The 17,706-nt window shown below is 38.2% G+C and overlaps 1 protein-coding gene across 3 annotated transcripts; it reads right to left on the bottom strand.

The window, feature by feature from the left end:
- Nucleotides 1-3,664: 3,664 nt before the first annotated feature.
- On the bottom strand, nt 3,665-17,165 carry casc3 (casc3 exon junction complex subunit). Of its 3 annotated transcripts, none has more exons than XM_039686546.2 (13): nt 16,957-17,165; nt 16,108-16,132; nt 15,847-15,902; nt 14,087-14,281; nt 13,300-13,445; nt 13,022-13,198; nt 10,422-11,251; nt 10,262-10,323; nt 9,440-9,548; nt 9,183-9,299; nt 5,140-5,345; nt 4,319-4,480; nt 3,665-3,957 (listed from the first exon to the last, which is right to left on the bottom strand). In XM_039686546.2, the coding sequence occupies exons 1-13, from the start codon at nt 17,140-17,142 to the stop codon at nt 3,919-3,921; spliced, it is 2,310 nt and encodes a 769-aa protein (XP_039542480.2). In that variant the 5' UTR covers nt 17,143-17,165; the 3' UTR covers nt 3,665-3,918. The 3 variants fall into 3 exon arrangements, with proteins under 3 accessions (XP_039542480.2, XP_039542481.2, XP_039542483.2); XM_039686547.2 differs by having other exon boundaries at nt 15,847-15,899; XM_039686549.2 differs by having other exon boundaries at nt 3,778-3,957; nt 4,358-4,480.
- Nucleotides 17,166-17,706: the final 541 nt, after the last annotated feature.

Here is a 17,706-nt window from a genome sequence, read left to right as displayed (position 1 = left end):
CGAACTCGTCCAAGACGGTTGCTCTGATTTTCATGAAAATTAACCCAAATCATCTTCAGACCATGCCGACAAAAAGTTATAGAATTCAAGTTGATTACTCAAACCGTTCACGAAAACGGTTAGTGCTGGTTAGTTAGTTCAAACGGTTAGTAGTAACGGTTATTTTCATTCATTACCTACTTTTCCAAACCCCTAGACTGTTTGTCCAATTTCCACCAAAATTGAATCGTATCATCTCCAGACCGTGTCGACTATAAGTTATGGATTTTGTGTTGATGGATAAAACCGTTTTCGTATACCGCAGCAGTAAAGCATTTCATAACTGCACCACTGAATGTGATAATCCATTAAATCATATTTATTACTTATTGTATGTATGATTTTCAGCCATTTTGCCTAAAATCATCTTTAAATGTTTTATTGCTCATTGGTGCAGTTGGTCTGACACTCCCATCCATGATAGCATGTCTTATTGTCTTTTTTATGCTTGGTCCCGATAATTGCTGCTTGCAGCTATATATATATATATATTTAGTACTGTCCTGAATGAGATAATTTGCTCAAAAGATGTAGTTAGTTACATATAGTACACGAGACAAAATAATAGCTGAACTTTTAAAGTTTGAAAGTTTACATAGCCTACCCTTGATTCTTAATACGGTGTAGTTACCTGGATGATCCATGACTGTTTTTGATGGTTCTTCTTGAGTCCCTTGTTGGGCCTGAGCAGTTAAACTGCCCAATGTTCTTCAGAAAAATCCTTCAGGTCCTGCAAATTCTTCAGTTTTCCAGCAGTTGAGATCCATCTTTTCCTACTGAGGACAACTGAGGGACTCAAACACAACTATTAAAAAAGTTCAAACATTCAATGATGCTCCAGAAGGAAACATGATGCATTAAGGGAGATGAAAACTATACACACACACATATATATATATATATATATATATATATATATATATATATATATATATATATATATATATACAAACGTTCAGCTATACCACAGTATTTATTATAGGCCTGAAGACTGAGTGCGGTTTGTGTGGAAAAGTGTGAAAGATCAGCACTGAAGAATAAAGCCACTAGTTCCCTCAAGTGGACATTCTGAAGCACTGACAACGACGCCACTAAACTTTTTCTGTGCCGAATAAAACTTTTGGTTTGGTTTCACATTGCTGAAATGGTCTACGATCAAGTCTTTCTCGTATATTTAAAAAAGGCAATGCATGTTTACTGTAGAAAACAGTCTCTAAGCCGTATGATTTTGCACAGGCGTAGTTACGGCCTGTGGAAAACAGAAGTTTTATTTTTATTTCTCTAAATAACAGTTGCAAACGCAACAAGTTAAACACAATAAATCCAAAGGAAAACGTCAAATTACCTCCAACGAATATTAAAATCCCAGTGCGACTACGGCGCTCGTGCTGGCTGAAGTGTAGCTTTGAGGCGCGTTGTTCCGGCGGCATCACTCTCTCACTCTTCTCTTGGCAGGGTTTGATACGGCAGAAGGCAGAATTCGCTTTTGGCAAAGTCTGAGTTTAGCACACAACCACAGGCAGCAACGTAGACAAACGCAGGGTCCACCATTCTCTGCATTTACTAACTAGAATACCACTAATAATATTGCTTATATTTGATTTTGGTTACACTCCATTTTAGGGCGTCACTGTTACAATGTACATATTTAAGTACCGAGTAATTTTAATTTACTACATGTACTAATATAGGGTTAGGGTTTGGTTGAGGAATAGTTGCATGTAATTATGCTTAATTTACTGTTACTTAGGTGAGTGGTACTAAAATAATGTATTACCTGGATTTTTAAATGTCTTTGAAAATTTAATGCAAAATGGAAGTAACAACTAGGCAAACCTATGTACATTGATATTTATGGACAAAACAAATAAATGGCTGATATAAAAATTGTAAAATGATTGTCCAAATAAAACAAATTAACTTGTAATACTTACAAATTATTGGTTCTAATAGGACTGTCAAATGATTAATCGCATCCAAAATAAAAGTTTGTTTACATAATATATGTGGGTGCACTGTGTATAATTATATATATATATATATATATATATATATATATACACACACACGCTTGAATAGATTTAAGAAATACTTTCATGTATATAGATTTATATTGTATATAAATATTTTATCTATAAATAATATTTTTTTCTTAAATATAGATGCATGTGTGTGTATTTATATACACAAAATAATTAATACACAGTGCACCCACATATATTACGCAAAGACAAACTTTTATTTTGGATGCGATTACTCGCAATTAATCGTTTGACAGCCCTAGATTCTAGTCATTTTCAAATGCTACATGTGGATTTAAGTATAATACAATTTCAGACACTGCATAAATTAAACCCTAAAAAAAGCTTATATGGTATACAATAAAAACAAGTGCATCGAGTAACAAAAAAAAAAAAAAATTCATGATTAACAAGCCACATAGCCGGGACAAGTTGAATGATATATTTAGTTCTTGTTTAATTTCATCTCCTGACATTGCTCCACAAAACAAATTGGAAAAAAAAAATGAAACACTTAATATTATTCAAACATCTATGAAACATACAAGCCCTCACAGTGTTGTCAGGTCTAATCAAACAAAAACAGATATGTCAAACCAATGAACTCTTTAAGGCATAGAAAGTAATACAACATCTTCTAATAGTCTTTACAAGCCAGGTCTAAACAACGCAGGGAACAACGACATCTCAGTTATACTGTTAGGTTTAATTTGGGAAACAATCATAAAGGGAACCATTGAAAAAGATGCATTCATAGCACTCCCACAGTGGGGCAAAGAATAACAGCTCACAGCCAAAGTCACCATCTAGAATTGCTTTCACAAAGAAATATATCTATAAAACCATGCATGCCTGTACAGTGTGCCTCAAAAGAAACAATTGCAAACGTAACTATTTATAAAAAAAGAAAAAACAAACGAATAACTGCATATTAATTTTTAAAAAATGAATTCAAAGTCAAAGAGGCGTGGCTAGGTTTCCCTGCTTGCTTTGTTCATATTGACAGCATTTCGTAAATGATTAGTTCTTAGTATTATTCGTTAAACCACTGGCTTTAATATACTTTAATATGTACACTTACAATAGAAAGCTAATCAAGCGAGTTCCACTGTCAAGTAGGTCAGTATCTGGCAAGATCCAAAGTTCGCTTCGATAGAATTACAGTAATGAATTCAACAGTACAATGTTAGAGATACAAGGGACAGCCAGACCGACGGGGAAAGACGAGGTTTGAGGGGTTCAGGACCACTTTGAAGTGGGACTAGCACCATCACGCCAAGTTACGCAGTCAGAATGATACAGCGGTCTCAAACTGACAAGACACGTGAAAAGGAATTCATTTGACCCAAAAAGGTCTTTGATTTGTGCATTTGAAGGTATACGACAGATGTTCGCTGGCTGATTTCAGACTCTTAACCGCTCGTTCACAATTAAAAATGCAGGTCCATCTTTACACATACTGAAGTTTGTTGTGGTGCTTTTCTCCTTTTTTAATTAAACACAGCAAAAGGCAATTTAAAAGAAAGAGAACCAACTAAACCACTCGATGTCCAGCCGCCTAATTTCAATTAGTCCGTCAGCATCAGGAATACAGGAGCTAATGAAAAATCAAATGTCTCGCTGTTTTAAGACTGCATATTTCATTCCTAGCTGAACAATGCTAAAACACTTCGCTTGTTATGAATGGAAGTACAACAGGAAGGAACCACCTGCAAACAGAACCTTGGATGAAGACAGTGAAACTAAGCAAGGGGGAAAAATAATAATAAAACAACTAAAAGGCAAAACCTAAATGATGAATTCAATTTATACAAAAGCGGTGCTGGTCCGGACACGTTGCCTCCTCGCCCCCTGGCAGCTAGGAGTGGATTTCCTCAGTGGGATTTCTGCTCTGGTCCTGATGGATGGAACATCAGCTGTTAATATAACACTCTACAGAAATGCAATGTAAACTGTGGCAACCCATTCTATCACACTTATAAAAAAACGATTAGTTATTAATTAGTAAATATAAATGTATATATAAAATCGTTATATATATATATATATATATATATATTCCTTTTTAGTAGTAGTTTATCTTGGTGCAAGCAAGCACAATTGTATTTTGTGACTGAAATTTGCGTTATGAAAAACATATTCATTTTAGGTCGTCTAAGCAGAGAAAATGATCATTAATAAAATATTCAATACCGAACAAACAATAGTACATACAGCAGGCAACCAATATGGTAGCAATGTGCATCTTTAGAAATCACCTGATTGAGCTCTCCTTGCTGAATGTAATATGCTGTTACCTCAGGAGGGGGAGGTCTGACTGTAACAGGATGAGAGGAACGTCGCGGCGGGGAACGTTTGGGTTGAGCTTGCTGCTGCATCGTGTCGTAGTACGTCACACCACCGTAGACCTGTGACTGTGCCTGAAGAGAGTGACACCGCACAGAAGGAAGTCAAGCATGCAGAGGTGTACAAAAATCTAGATAGTCCACTAGGAGTATAACAGGCAGTGCTGGGTAGTGACTAATTATATGGAATCAGATTACAAAAGAAAATAGTTGTAATTAGTCTAAGTTTTAAAATGATCATAAGACTAGTTACTTTTTATTGTAATAATACTTACAAATTGAAGTAAATTATTCATAAATGATTTTATCCCCCACATTTTTCCTTTATAAAAAAAGTCTATAGCTTAGGCTATATTTCCAGATAAGCCTATATTTAAGTTTGAAATGGCACACACAGGCCGGCTCTAGTCAGACAGCTATAATTACACAATTGAGAATCCACAGGATAAGTAAAATATTTCATACTTTTAGTAAAGCATTTTATTTTGATTTATCATTTAAGACTTACAAACATTTACAAACCCCATGCAGTTCCTTCAGAAAAGTCAGTTTGGGAAACCCTGAAATAATATTGTTTTAATACACAGCATGTCAATAAACAATGGAATAAATGTTCTGTCAGTAATTTAAGCATTTCACCCAGCACTGATCACAGGAAGCAACTATTTATAGTCTATTTAAGTATATTAAATATTTAAGTATCAAAACACTTATTTATAGACAAACAGGCTCACCTGGGGGTTGGGGTACATTGGAGGTAGCGTAGCTCCGGCTGGGTACGGGTAGTTGGTGTTCCCAAAGGTCATGACACCTGGTGGAGGGTAGAAGGGTGGGGGTAGCAGCTGCTGTGGAGGCGGTTGCCCAGGTGACATAGAAACGGGTGGGGCAGCATAAAGAGCTGGGTTGGGAATGGGCCCTCCCGACTGGTGCGGATGCAAGCCTGAAACAGAAAAAAATTTGAAACATTAATGTTGAAATGACATCAAAGCCTCCTTTTGGAGTATTAACAACACAAATGAGGAATCATACACAAGCGACAGAGACAGACAGATCTAAATTTACGGGCTTGGTTCTATCCGTTGGTTGTTTGGATGAAGGCAGATCTGATTGCGAGCATGCTGTTCGATTATAAGAAAGGGGCAGGGTTTAAGCAGACAAAATTATTTGAGAACTCCTGTACACATCCCCAGAGAGAAATCAGTCAGTATCCACAAGTTTCCTACGCCCCATGAGGCCTTGCGTCAAAAGTGGGCGCGACTTCCGGTTTGAAGTAAACAATGCGCTACTTGACATGCTTGACACTCGTTCATTCAACAGTTGAGACAGTCATTCAAGTTATAGCGATCCAAACTAGCTAACGATGTGGGAACACAACCTCAACGAAATTCAAAAGGGTGAAATAACAGTACCTTTACCCTCCGCAGTAGTTGATTGGGAGTATTATAATAACATTATTAATAATCAATACTGATCAAGGCATGTTGACAGACAGTTGTGCGAGCTGACAAACAATTAAAATAAAAAAATACACACTTAGTCATTGTGCTTTGGAGTTTATTCAAAATTATAAATGAATGTGCTACTTGAATACATTAACTGGCACATTTGGTATTCTGTCAACACAGGCTTTGATCCTGAGTTTAGGTGTAACATCAGTAGCGAACAGCCAATCACATGCTGATAGAGTTTATAGAATATTAAGAATTTAAACAAATGTACACGGGATGATTCGTTGTCTTTTGGGAGGTGATGGAAACTTCAGTCATTGGCAGGATCACTGTGATTTCGTTTTCAGCTTATGTTCAAAACAATCACGTTTAAGCCACTAAATTAGTTTAGTCCGGTTATACATACAACCGCGAACAGCGCATGTTGTCCCTGAGCTCCGTAACGACATCTCTCATAAAGATTTGCGTCTTTAAATAGTAAAATAATTCTCAGAAAAACAGCTAGCCTCTTCGCTAACTAACACACAAAATACCATTGGAATGCTACTTCCGCCGCGTCACCGGAAGTTTCACCCACTTTATTTTTTACAGGAGCGCCCCTCGGAAACTTGTGGATAAGATCAGGCTAGGGCTGAACGATTTTGGAAAATAATCTAATTGCGATTTTTTCAACCAATATTGCGATTTAATATGCGATTTAAAAAAAAAGTTATTTACCTTCTGTATTAGTCGACAAAGACAAGCAATAAATCATTGTACAGTATGGATGGGAATCTTTAGATAGCTCATGATCCGATCTACTTTTTTTCTTATTAATTAATCTTCATAACTCTTAAAATATGTATTCAATTACATGTGTAAAAACACATACTTTAAAAAAATAAATATAAAAAAACATTTAATTAAAGCAATTACATGGTAAGAATTTTAAATAGGCTATATAAAATAATATAGCTTCAAAATATAAAAGCTAGTAAATAAAGAGAAACAAAAAAAAAAAACATTACAAGCAATAAAGAAAGAGTGGTCTCTGTATTTAAAAGTAGGCTGTCTGAATGTTTTTCATTCAAGAGCTGGAGTGATTTCCCCTCAGTTTAGATACGATAAGCTGCATTCACACTAATGCATATATCTCTTTTGAAATTGTAAATGTGGTTTGTCCTGTTGGTTTAAGATATAACTGACCGTGTTTACATTAATTTCGCGTCATAAAAGCATTTTGACATGCAAGTACATTTACCAATGAGTCGCTCACGGCCGCATGCACGAGCGTTCTTCACAAAGCACGCGTTAGTATTTTAAAATGAAAGCAGCCTTCTTAGTGATTTTCATGGTTTTAATATATAAGCCAACTGCATTCCAAAATACATAAATAATGCTGAAGCATTTGTAAGGAAAATTCCCGCGGGAGAGAACGCGCACTGCAAGTGTAACGTTATGACATCAAGCAAAGCGGCAAAACCTGTTCAATGAAGCCCGCGAATGTCCTTGTAATTCGGTTCAATCCCGAACTTTATGAAATAACGTTACTATGTTTTGGAAGGTTCGAGCGGTGTCGTGTGTGTGAGTGAGGAAGAGAGAGAGAGCGAGAAAATAGAAGCAAGCAGATTCAGAATCAGATTCGTCATCACGCGTGTGTTTAAAAACTAAGCTCATACTCGATTCTGAAATTCTCTGAATCGATCCAGGATTGTTGAGGAGAGAATAAATAACACAATAAACTGTTCTTTTCTGAATGCCAGACCATGTAGCATGGCAAGTTGATGCTTTATCTTGCAGACTGCTTTTCTCTCGCGTGTCAAGTGACCAGTATAATCGCAGCTCTTGCGATTACAAAATCGCGTTTCATCTAGGGCTGGGCGATATGGCCAAAAAATCATATCTCGATATTTTTTGGTCAAATGGCGATATACGATATATATCTCGGTACTTTCTACGTTTTGTATTTAGATAAAGAAAATCTTTATATTTAAAAAAAAAAAAAAAAATATATATATATATATATATATATATATATATATATATATATATATATATATATATATATATATATTCACATTCGGCCCAATGATATCCTACAAACAATGTTGATATTGAAGGATATGGAAACAAATATAATATAGGCTATGCAATATATTATGTGCAAAAAGCTTTTGTTTTTATATTGACTAAAAGCTAAACTAAAAATGAAAATAAAAACAAAAACAAACGCACAAACTAATTATATTAGCCTGCATTTGATTACCCCATTATAATCACTTTCACTTTCATTAAAAATATATACTTGTAGGTTTAAAATTCCACATATGGCACATTTATTTTCTCCAACAACAAATATTTTAGCAATATGTTTATTTTAGTCAGAATTATTGCGTACTACGTAGTACTATTCACGCGCATGCGTGCGCCGGCGCTCGTTCAAGGAAGCATGAATTTTAGCGGAGATTCACTTGCAGAAGCTCGTCCTCTTCTGACATGGACATATTTGTTGTGAAATGGACATATTTGCTTTACTTTCTAACATTTACAGTTGGAGAATATACCTGTGAAATGTAAGTTGAGCACTGAGGAAAGCACCACATCTCAAATGCATTAAACAGCGCAAGTATATCTGTCAGTCAGCAACAGTGTCTGTCAGAGCATTTGACAGGGCGGCAAGCTGCCTTAAACTTGTTAACTATATCAAAGTGATTTTGACGCAATTAATATAAGCTTGTGTCATGTTTAGGACAAATTGTACTACGTAGCCTAGCTACTTTCACTGCAGCAGCTCACACTGCAACCTCCGGTATTTTTCAGATGTGCTCATATCAAACTACTGTATCGATATAAACGGTATTGCCTCATTCCATATCGTTTCAAAAAATATAACGATACATCGTACATACTCGATATATCGCCCAGCCCTAGTTTCATCATATCGCGATTTTATCGCAAATGCAATTAATCGTTCAGCCCTAGATCAGGCAGCTCCCTTCTAACAATCAGCATCCGTAGAAACGCTTTGAACAACTCATCTTCAGTTCAGTTCAGTTCAGTTCAACTGTTCATTGAACAACAGTTCATCATAACATATTATAGATAATGCACCCGCTAAAGCCCGCCCGTGCATTGACGTGATAGGCGCAAGGGCTTAGGAAAGGAGAAAGCAGCACAGCCAAGCATTCCACTCGTTTTTAGACGTGATATGTGAAAAGACCAAGGGCGATGCACGTGCAATTTAATGAAAATAGAACGCTACATTGAATTTTTATATATATCTCGTTACCAACAATGGTGTACCGGCGATAGCAAAGAGTCAACTTCAAGCAGTTGTTCACATCTCTCACCTGGGTGTCCGGGGTGGGTGGGGTGTGGCAGGTGCATTTCAGGTTGAACAAGCATGCCTTGAGGGGGCAGGGCTGCTGGACTGTCCCCATGCGTATAAATTGGTCCCTGGAAAGACACTGCACGAAGACATGATAGTTATCTTTCATGCATGATTTTATAAAAATATATCATGAATAATTACTACATTCAGTACGTGAATTTAGGACATGTATGTGACTCAACTCCCTCTACAGACAAAGAGGAGTACTGCACTCACTAGGTTCATAATAATGGCCCTCCATGACTCCTATGTGCATGGGCGCAGGCTCAGGAACTGGCCTCTGGCGCTGTGATGAATACCGCTTAGCCCGGCCACCACCAACACCCTGAGAACAAGAAATAACTGATGAAATGCAAGGCTGTAATGTATCTCTAATCAGCATCCATTTTTATTTTATAAAAATTATATTTTGATGAAACCCTACATGCCACATGCATAGTGTGCATTCACCCTGCATCATTCTTTTAATTGTACTCTATAATTGAGTTCCTTTGTACATTACAGCAGTGCATTGATCTAGGTGAGAATCATTTTCATGTAATTTGACATTTTTTGCTGAATTGGCCTTTACTGAGGAACATATGATCAGTGTTAAAGTGGTGATGAAATGAAAACCGAGACCCATCTTTTCTTCCGTATTGTGACGTTCATTTGAGTGCAACAGACATTTTAAAAAAGATTTTGAGATGTAGGCGTTGCACTCAAAATGGACCCAGACAAACGCGAGCTTGCAGCTGTGTGGTACCTTTACAAACATTATAAACACAAATTGTGAGTTCCCCTCACTCCACAGCAAATCCTTTAAATTTAACAGAATTCAGAACTGATAATTCTGTTCAAAACCTTGATACATTTATTTGCATGTATGCAAAGCGCACAGTTGGATGTTTCATTTTTGCATACTTGACATGAATTATATTATTTGCAATGCAAGTTGCAGTACCTTTAAATGCAACTTTTATCGCAGTAAATATGGTGCATGGATTTTTAATTCTATTTAGACTTTGTAGGGAATTATTGCTGGACCAGCTAACTCACTAGATCCTCCATGTTTCCGTACTGTGGAGGGCCTCCTGCCATGTGCATGGATCCACGGATGCCTGTTAGGGACAAAAATGCAAGATATATAGAACCACTTTTAAAAAATGGTTTAAGATTCTTAAAAATGGTTTATAATTATAGAAAAAGAAATGATGACCTCTCATCTCAGCCTGCAGGTATGAGGGTGGGCTCTGGGCCCAGTTCTGCCCTCCCAGACTAAGGCGGGCCAGGTCCTGGTCGAGCCCTGTTAATCCACCTTGTGTTCCTGCTTCACTTTGCTCTTGCCACGACTCGCTCTTCGCTGGGGTTTGCTGGACCGTGGGCGAAGAGTCATCCAACGACGCCTGCTTACTGAGATCAGACGGTCGAGTTCGCGTAGCCCTCCGCCCGAGAGAGTACGATTTCTTCTCCACCGGCCTCTCCTGAGGTGGAGACGATTCTCGCACCTGACCGGCTGCATTGCCCCCGTCCATCACTGGGCCTGGATCTTGCTTTCGTGGTGACGGAACCCTTTCTCTCTCCGTCTTGTAGTGGTGAGCGGTGTATGTAGTCGTGGCTGTTGGAATCTCACCCTCTTCTTCCTCTTCCTCACTGCGGATGTCCTCCACCACCACGGCTGGGCTACGGTCAGGATGAACAGCATGTGAGCCACGGCCTCTGAGCCTCGGACCCCTTTCACCCTCCCCAGGCTGTGGCCGCACACCTCGAGGTGGCGGGCCGTCTAGACTAGGCTTTGGGTATCCTCGACCTTCTGTCCTGTGGGGGGCCGACGAGGGTCGACTGCCCTGGAAGCTGCGCTGCGGAGGTTGAGTCGAGGGTCGCCCAGAGGATTTGGGTGCTGCAGGGGGAGCAGGAGGTGGACCTGACTGTAGGGTAACAGATTGAGGGCTATTGCGGTGGCCAGGTGGAGGCCCCTGCCATGTTGTACGCAAAGACTTCTCTCCGTCACGGTGGCGCCTAGGCTCCCGACTGGGTGAACCAGAATATCTGCAATGAAACATGAAAAAAAAAATAATAATAATTGAGAAAATTATAATAAAAAAAAAAAAACTGTTTTTGTATACATTTTAAAATGTAATGATATCACAGATCAATTTTCAGCATCATTACTCTTCAGTGTTACATGATCCATCAGAAATCATTCTAATATTCAGAATTTTTTTTTGATTTTTTTTTTTAAACACTGATACTTTTTAGAACAGAATAGCCAACAGAATAGCCCCTTCTGCCCTGCCCAGCCCTGGCCCATTAGGGGCTTTTGCATCGGATAGTTCTAGGAACTGGCCACCAGGGTGGTTCCCCGAGAACTAATGGTTCCCCTATGAACGTTTTCCTGTTGCATTCGCAATGCCAGTAGGAACTTTGAAGTGACGCAAACACCACTCGCTGTTGTGACTTATTTTGATGGCACTAAAAACGCCACAGCAAACAAACAGTGCTTGTGTTCTCCGTGTTCATTAAGTTTACAATCTGTCTAATAAGTCATTAGATTAAACTGTTATACATTAAGTAGACCGTATATGAAAAGTTATAAGCGTGTGCCATGTGGTTTATGCCCAGTGTCACTAACTGAGCAGAAATACATGATCATGTTCAGCTTGATCACCCTAAAGTTGAGGTTTCTCCACAGCGTCAAGGTTAAGACGAGGCTCATCTATCACTGTTTTCCCAAATTCATATTTTTAGTTTCTGGAGTAAACATATAGGCTACAATCCGTGTTTACATAGCTTTTTTAAAAATGGCTTTGTGTGCCTTAGGTCAATCCACGTATAACGTCACAGATAGTTCCTATAGAGCTGGTTTAGTCCCTACTCTGAAGTAAGAGCTAAATTACTTCCTCAAATCATTCCTAGTTCCCAGGGTGCGAACGCGTGACATCCAGGTACTTTTACCAATAGTTCCAGGAACTATGAAAAGATTCCTTTGGTGCGAAAGCCCCAATAGTTGAGGTTGACCTCACTTATATCACAAAACAAATTTTTCCTCCTTGAGATTTTATAAAATATGTGCACAAGACAAAAACATGTTTTAGCCAAACCGCGCTTTAGAACTTTCGATAAGAAACAAAAATGTTTTAAACAAAAACATTTTCAAATCATGTAAATTTATCACGAAATTCAACCAAATGGCGTTTTGACGCTCTTAAATATGGCATGACAGATCACTACATCGGCAACTCAGTTTAAGCAGCAGCGCGAGCGAACACGATCGCTTCCTAATAAAAATTTATGTACATTTGAAGGCATGTTGAAAGATACGGTACAACTTACTGAAACATATTACATCTTGTGTATTCGCTCAGTGTTTCAACTGCGGAAAGACATCAGTAAAAACAGCTTGTAAACAATATCCCACTGTAGAATTATATTTAGCCTACCTCTGGCAACTCATTCAGTGTCCACAGCTTGTTATTCAGGCAGAGAAATGAACTCTTTCGCTAAATATGCACTATTAGCCTAAATATTTAAAATATCTCAAATGACAGCCTGGGTGTAAACGATTATATTTCAACAATGAATTGGAGTAAAAACAAAATTGAGTTTCAAAAATGCAAAAACTGCCATATGTGCAGTTTACATACAATTTGTTATTTGAGTGTTTAATTCATCTAAAAATAAATAGCAACTGAAGCAAGTAAAGGCTCTCTATGAAGTTTATAGCATTAACAGATAGTTGTTGTTTTTTTTATCAGAGACACAATTTGTTCCGTAAACCACGGTTTAATAATAACGGCAAAGAAATAAACATGACCTCACCTGGGTTTTCGGGAGCGGTACGATCGTCCATCACTCTGCCCTGCGCCGTTGCGGATGTCATAACCATAAAGAGCGATAAGCTCTTCGCGGGATTTTGGCGCCTGCTCCTCTTCACGGAACTTGTCGTGTTCCCATCGGCCCTCATCCTTCCACAACTTCCTGTGTCTGCCTTTAGGCCTGGTGACATGAGTGCATAGAAAAATTCAACACTTGAAACTCATCTTAAACTAATTCTATTCATTATAATATGATTTTAGAGTAGCTTATAGTCCTCTCACCTCTCCTCCTCGGTAGCCTGGCCTCTCACATCATGCTCAAAGAAAAGGCCTTTTCGGGGGATGTAAGCTGGATTCTTCCGGTCCTCATCATCATCCAGCTTCTGGCCTTTACTTCCTGATTTATTCTCAGGGTCCTCTGTGCTTTCCTGTAATCATTTAGGAGTCTTAACTTTTGGCTTAAAATAATTTACAATTAAGAACATCAGTGTGGCAGTTTTATTTATTTGTTTCAAACTAAAGGTTCTTGGTAATACAGAGTTTAAATGGCCTTCCATGGATTTTAAAGCTGAAGTTATAATTACTAAATTACAATTGAAACTAAAAAACAAAAGCACAGACTAAAACGTTAACAGGTAAAAGGAATACATTAACTAATGTGAGTTTAAGATTATTAGCCTGCATTTCATTACCCTATTACATTAGTTACTTTACAGTTACTGCCGTCATAAAAATACACTTACTTGTAGGTTTACAATTCTACATGGCACATTTAATGTCTGACAACAAATATGGTGCTCGTTTACTAAAGTCTGTGAAGTTTAGTGGAGACTTCAACATTTACAGATGGAGAATCTACCAGTGAAATGCAAGGTATGCACTGAGGAAAACACCACATCTCAAACGCATAGCACATAAGAATCTATACACATACTATATCCAACAAGTTATTTTGGAGGCCATCGCAGCAGCTCACCGTGTCCTTCGCTAGGCTACTGTATATTAACAAACTGTATTGGCTCATCATAAATCGTTTATAAAAAAAATGCAATGCTCTGTTCTTCCATACCTGTCCATCCCCACTCTGTCGCTCCCCGGCTAGATTCTCCTTCTCATCCGTTTTAACTTCCTTGACAACTTTCTCTCTCTCTTCCGCTTCAACAAGCTCTTCTGTCGGAGCATCTGCAGCGGGCTTTGGTTCTGCAGCAGGACGTGAGGCTTCGTCGTCACTAAAATGCTCTCCTTCCTCCTCATCCTCTCCTCCCTGAGAGGAACACAAACACCAAATTCCCAGGTCAGGAAAGACAAACCAAAAATGTTCACACAATTTTTAGAACCACAAAACTACAACAACAAATGGTAACGCTTTATTTTACAGTGTGCTTGTTACATGTTACATGTACTTGCAAGAGAAACGAAAGTAAACTATGCATAATTGCAAGCAAATAACCCTAAAAAGAACACATTGACAATTAATATTACTCTGTACTAAGTGTGATTACTCTACGACAAGGGCAACCTTAAAATATGAAAAATATCCGCATATTCAAACCAGGGAAAAAAATACAAAAAAAAAATCCATTAGAAAAATGAAAACCTATTTTAAAATAATTTTTTTTGGTCATTTAACAAGGATGGAAAAAAAATATATAAATATGAAAAACTCAATTAGAAATGTTGCCCAAGTGAAATATGTTTTAAGTACCCAAATTACTAAAGCTGGAATAAAAATGGAAATAGAAAATGACAAAAGCACATAAATATATAAAAGCTAAATCTAATAAATAATATTTGTTTTTTTGTTGTTGTTTTTAGAGAAGTACTATAATCAATTGATTTCACTGAATCAGAAATAGGGGTGTACAAGATATATATACACACACATTTTTATTTTTCAGGAATTTAGTAAATTGAATACTTAACAAAACATTCTTGATCTCATGTGTTTATTTTCACTGTTTATATAGTATCTGCACCACAAGACATGGTATACCACATGTTATTACAAAACAAAATCATTCCCAGCTTAATAAATACACATTTTTCATGGCTGTTCCCTTTTTTTGAAATCTCCCCTAAACACAGCGTTCGGAAAACCCTGAGCAGTCTGTGTTTGTCTGCAGTGAATGAAAGCCAGCTTTACGTAGGTCTGTCTGAACGATCAGGTTGCTAGGACACCAAACAAAGTGGAGTGAACATCAGCATCCAAGACTGAACCGGGTGAGCTGAGATCTACAACCCTCATCCAAGTCCACTTGCCAGGTGCCACAACCAATTATCCCGAGCGCTCTCTAATATGCCTAAATTACCTAATGACAAGTCCTGCAATTATCAAAATGCTACTTGCATAAGGATGAAGAGTAGCAAAAAGTGTGGACGGTGCACCATTCCAGGTCTACTAAAATTAGACGAGGACTACAGATGCACTAACAGCATGGGGCTCGGCATTGGCAGTACTCATAATGCCCTGAGAGAGGAGCAAACCACATTTATGCTTACGAAAATCTCTCCCAGCCGAGTCTCTTCTAAATCAGTTCTTTCTGGATCATAAATTAGGCAGGTCCATTCCAGCTTCACATTTAAAACAACTAAATTAAACCATAATCACACTCTCAAATCCAAATTCTCCACAAAAAAATGGTAGTGCTCTCACAATGACTGAGCAAAAACCCAAATTGCCTGTAACGGAGACATTCTGTACCCCCACACACACCCCAGCAAGCGATCTGACAGCCCCGTCTGGATCTGTGTGGATTCATCACGCCATTGTCTTTAACAGAACTGATCGAGTGAGTCCTCCCCCCAAACTGTGTTGCCATAGAGACTTACCTCCGTGTGCGATCCATTCTCCTCCAGATCAGCACTGTCATAGTCTGATAGCACTGCTGAAGAAAAGAAGTCAGCCATTTCAGCAAGTCTGTTCATTTCTGAGAGCAAATAACATGACTAGAGAACTAGTCATCAAGAGTGACAGTTAATAACATGAAATCACAGGTCCACAAAGTGGCAGCAGTTCATAATTTGAAAGCAGATACTTGCTAGCTTGTTGTCACACACACAAAAAAAAAGAAGTGAAAGATATACACTCACCTTCACCAACGCCATCTTCACTTTCCTTAATAGAAAGAGATCAGAATCAAACATCCAGACAAACAAAGCACACTTAATCAACAAAAGCCTTGTCTACATCTCCAACCCAAGAATTACCAACAATGGTAAACTTGATGGTTCATAACATCCAGTTTAAAAACCATGCTGAACTTCCTCTTCATGGTCAGCAGATCTTGCTCCTCATTGCGGAACAACAAAGCCAGAGACAGACCAGATCAGAAGCCAAATATCTAGGATTCACAAATGTCATCTGATTTGCTTATCAAAAACTTAAATGACTTATGCAGCATCTTCAAGCCAACCAGATGTACTTGCCATTACACGCAAGAATTAAATATCAGGTTAGATCAGTGTTTCTCAGCTCTACTCCTGGCGGTCCTAGACGTCTCAGTGGTCTCCTTAACAGTGAGCCTACTGAGCTGATGAGTTAAGTTAGGGGTGTAAGATAGAGGAGAGACATCTAAAACATGAAGGGCATGGGGAACCTCCGGGACCAGGATGGAGAACAACTGGGTTAAATGATGGAACGCTAGTCATTTTAAGGTCAAAGGAGATAAGCACTAAATTTACATTAAACAGTAGGCTACCATAGACACATCATTGATTGTACAGGACCCCTGCAAAAGGGCTAGGAATAGGCGACTGTTAACGTCGTTAGACACTTGAACATCTATCAAAGGCTGGAGACGAAAACCCCACATCATCGTCTACGTTTATATCACGTCTTAACCCACATTTAAAAGTGTTTAGAGCGATTGAAACACTTACAGCCCGAACACACTCAGATCGGCCCTGATTATAAAAGCAGATTTATAGCCACACACTCACACACTCCGACTCATCGTCTCTTTTAGTGGCGACGCGCTCCACTGGCACTTCGACAGGCTCGGGATCTCTTCCGCGAGGCTTCCGGCTGGCCGAGGAAGATCTCCCGCTCTCGGAGCCCGAGGCGGACTCGTCCTCCTCCTCGCTGTCCTGAGAGGCGCGCCGTCTCCGTCGCCGCCGGTCCGCCATCTTAACTCTCAAGGAAAGGAAAGCGGATCTGCGCGGGGAATTGTGGGGGCTCGTAAATTCGTCATATCCTCTTGTGCGTCAGAGGAGGAGACGCGCGCCAGTGGGTAGTTTTTATGTATTTATTTATTTTTATTTACTAAAAATTTATTTACATAATACAAAAGTAAAAAGCTTTAAATCACAAACAAGAACCAGAGGTTCAAGGATTGATGCATATTACATCACATTGGAATTCAAAGAGAAAGACAAAAAAATTATAATAAAAATAACTTAAACAGAAAATCAGAAAATTAAAAAAGAGGAAGTTTCATGTAAAAAATGTAAAAACTATACTCCCCACAAAAAAATTAAAAAATAAATAAATAACTAAAATTAAAATAAATAGAAAAAAAAATTCTGAGTATACATTCAAAGTCTTAGTAGCCTTTTTTACAAGAGGTAAGGTTCTGATATAAATCTTAACATCTTCTTGAAAGTGAGAAAAATTGGGGGTAACTCTCATAGTTTTACATTTGTGGATAAAATATTTTGGAAGCAAAATAATTAAGTTGCGCCAGTGGGTAG

This window comes from Pimephales promelas, chromosome 3 (genome assembly GCF_988280905.1).
Source record: "Pimephales promelas chromosome 3, fPimPro1.hap1.1, whole genome shotgun sequence".
Classification (NCBI taxonomy): domain Eukaryota; kingdom Metazoa; phylum Chordata; class Actinopteri; order Cypriniformes; family Leuciscidae; genus Pimephales; species Pimephales promelas.
The sequence above is the reverse complement of the archived record's forward strand: the minus strand, read 5'-3'. Positions and strand labels throughout refer to the sequence as shown.

Coding starts and splice junctions, on each gene's coding strand:
- casc3 (XM_039686546.2), bottom strand. CDS start 17,142: ATGGCGGACCGGCGGCGACGGAGACGGCGCGCCTCTCAGGACAGCGAG. Junction 9,300..9,439: donor GGGCCATTATTATGAACCTA/GTGAGTGCAGTA, acceptor GTCTTCGTGCAG/TGTCTTTCCAGGGACCAATT. Junction 5,346..9,182: donor CACCCACCCCGGACACCCAG/GTGAGAGATGTG, acceptor TTTCTGTTTCAG/GCTTGCATCCGCACCAGTCG.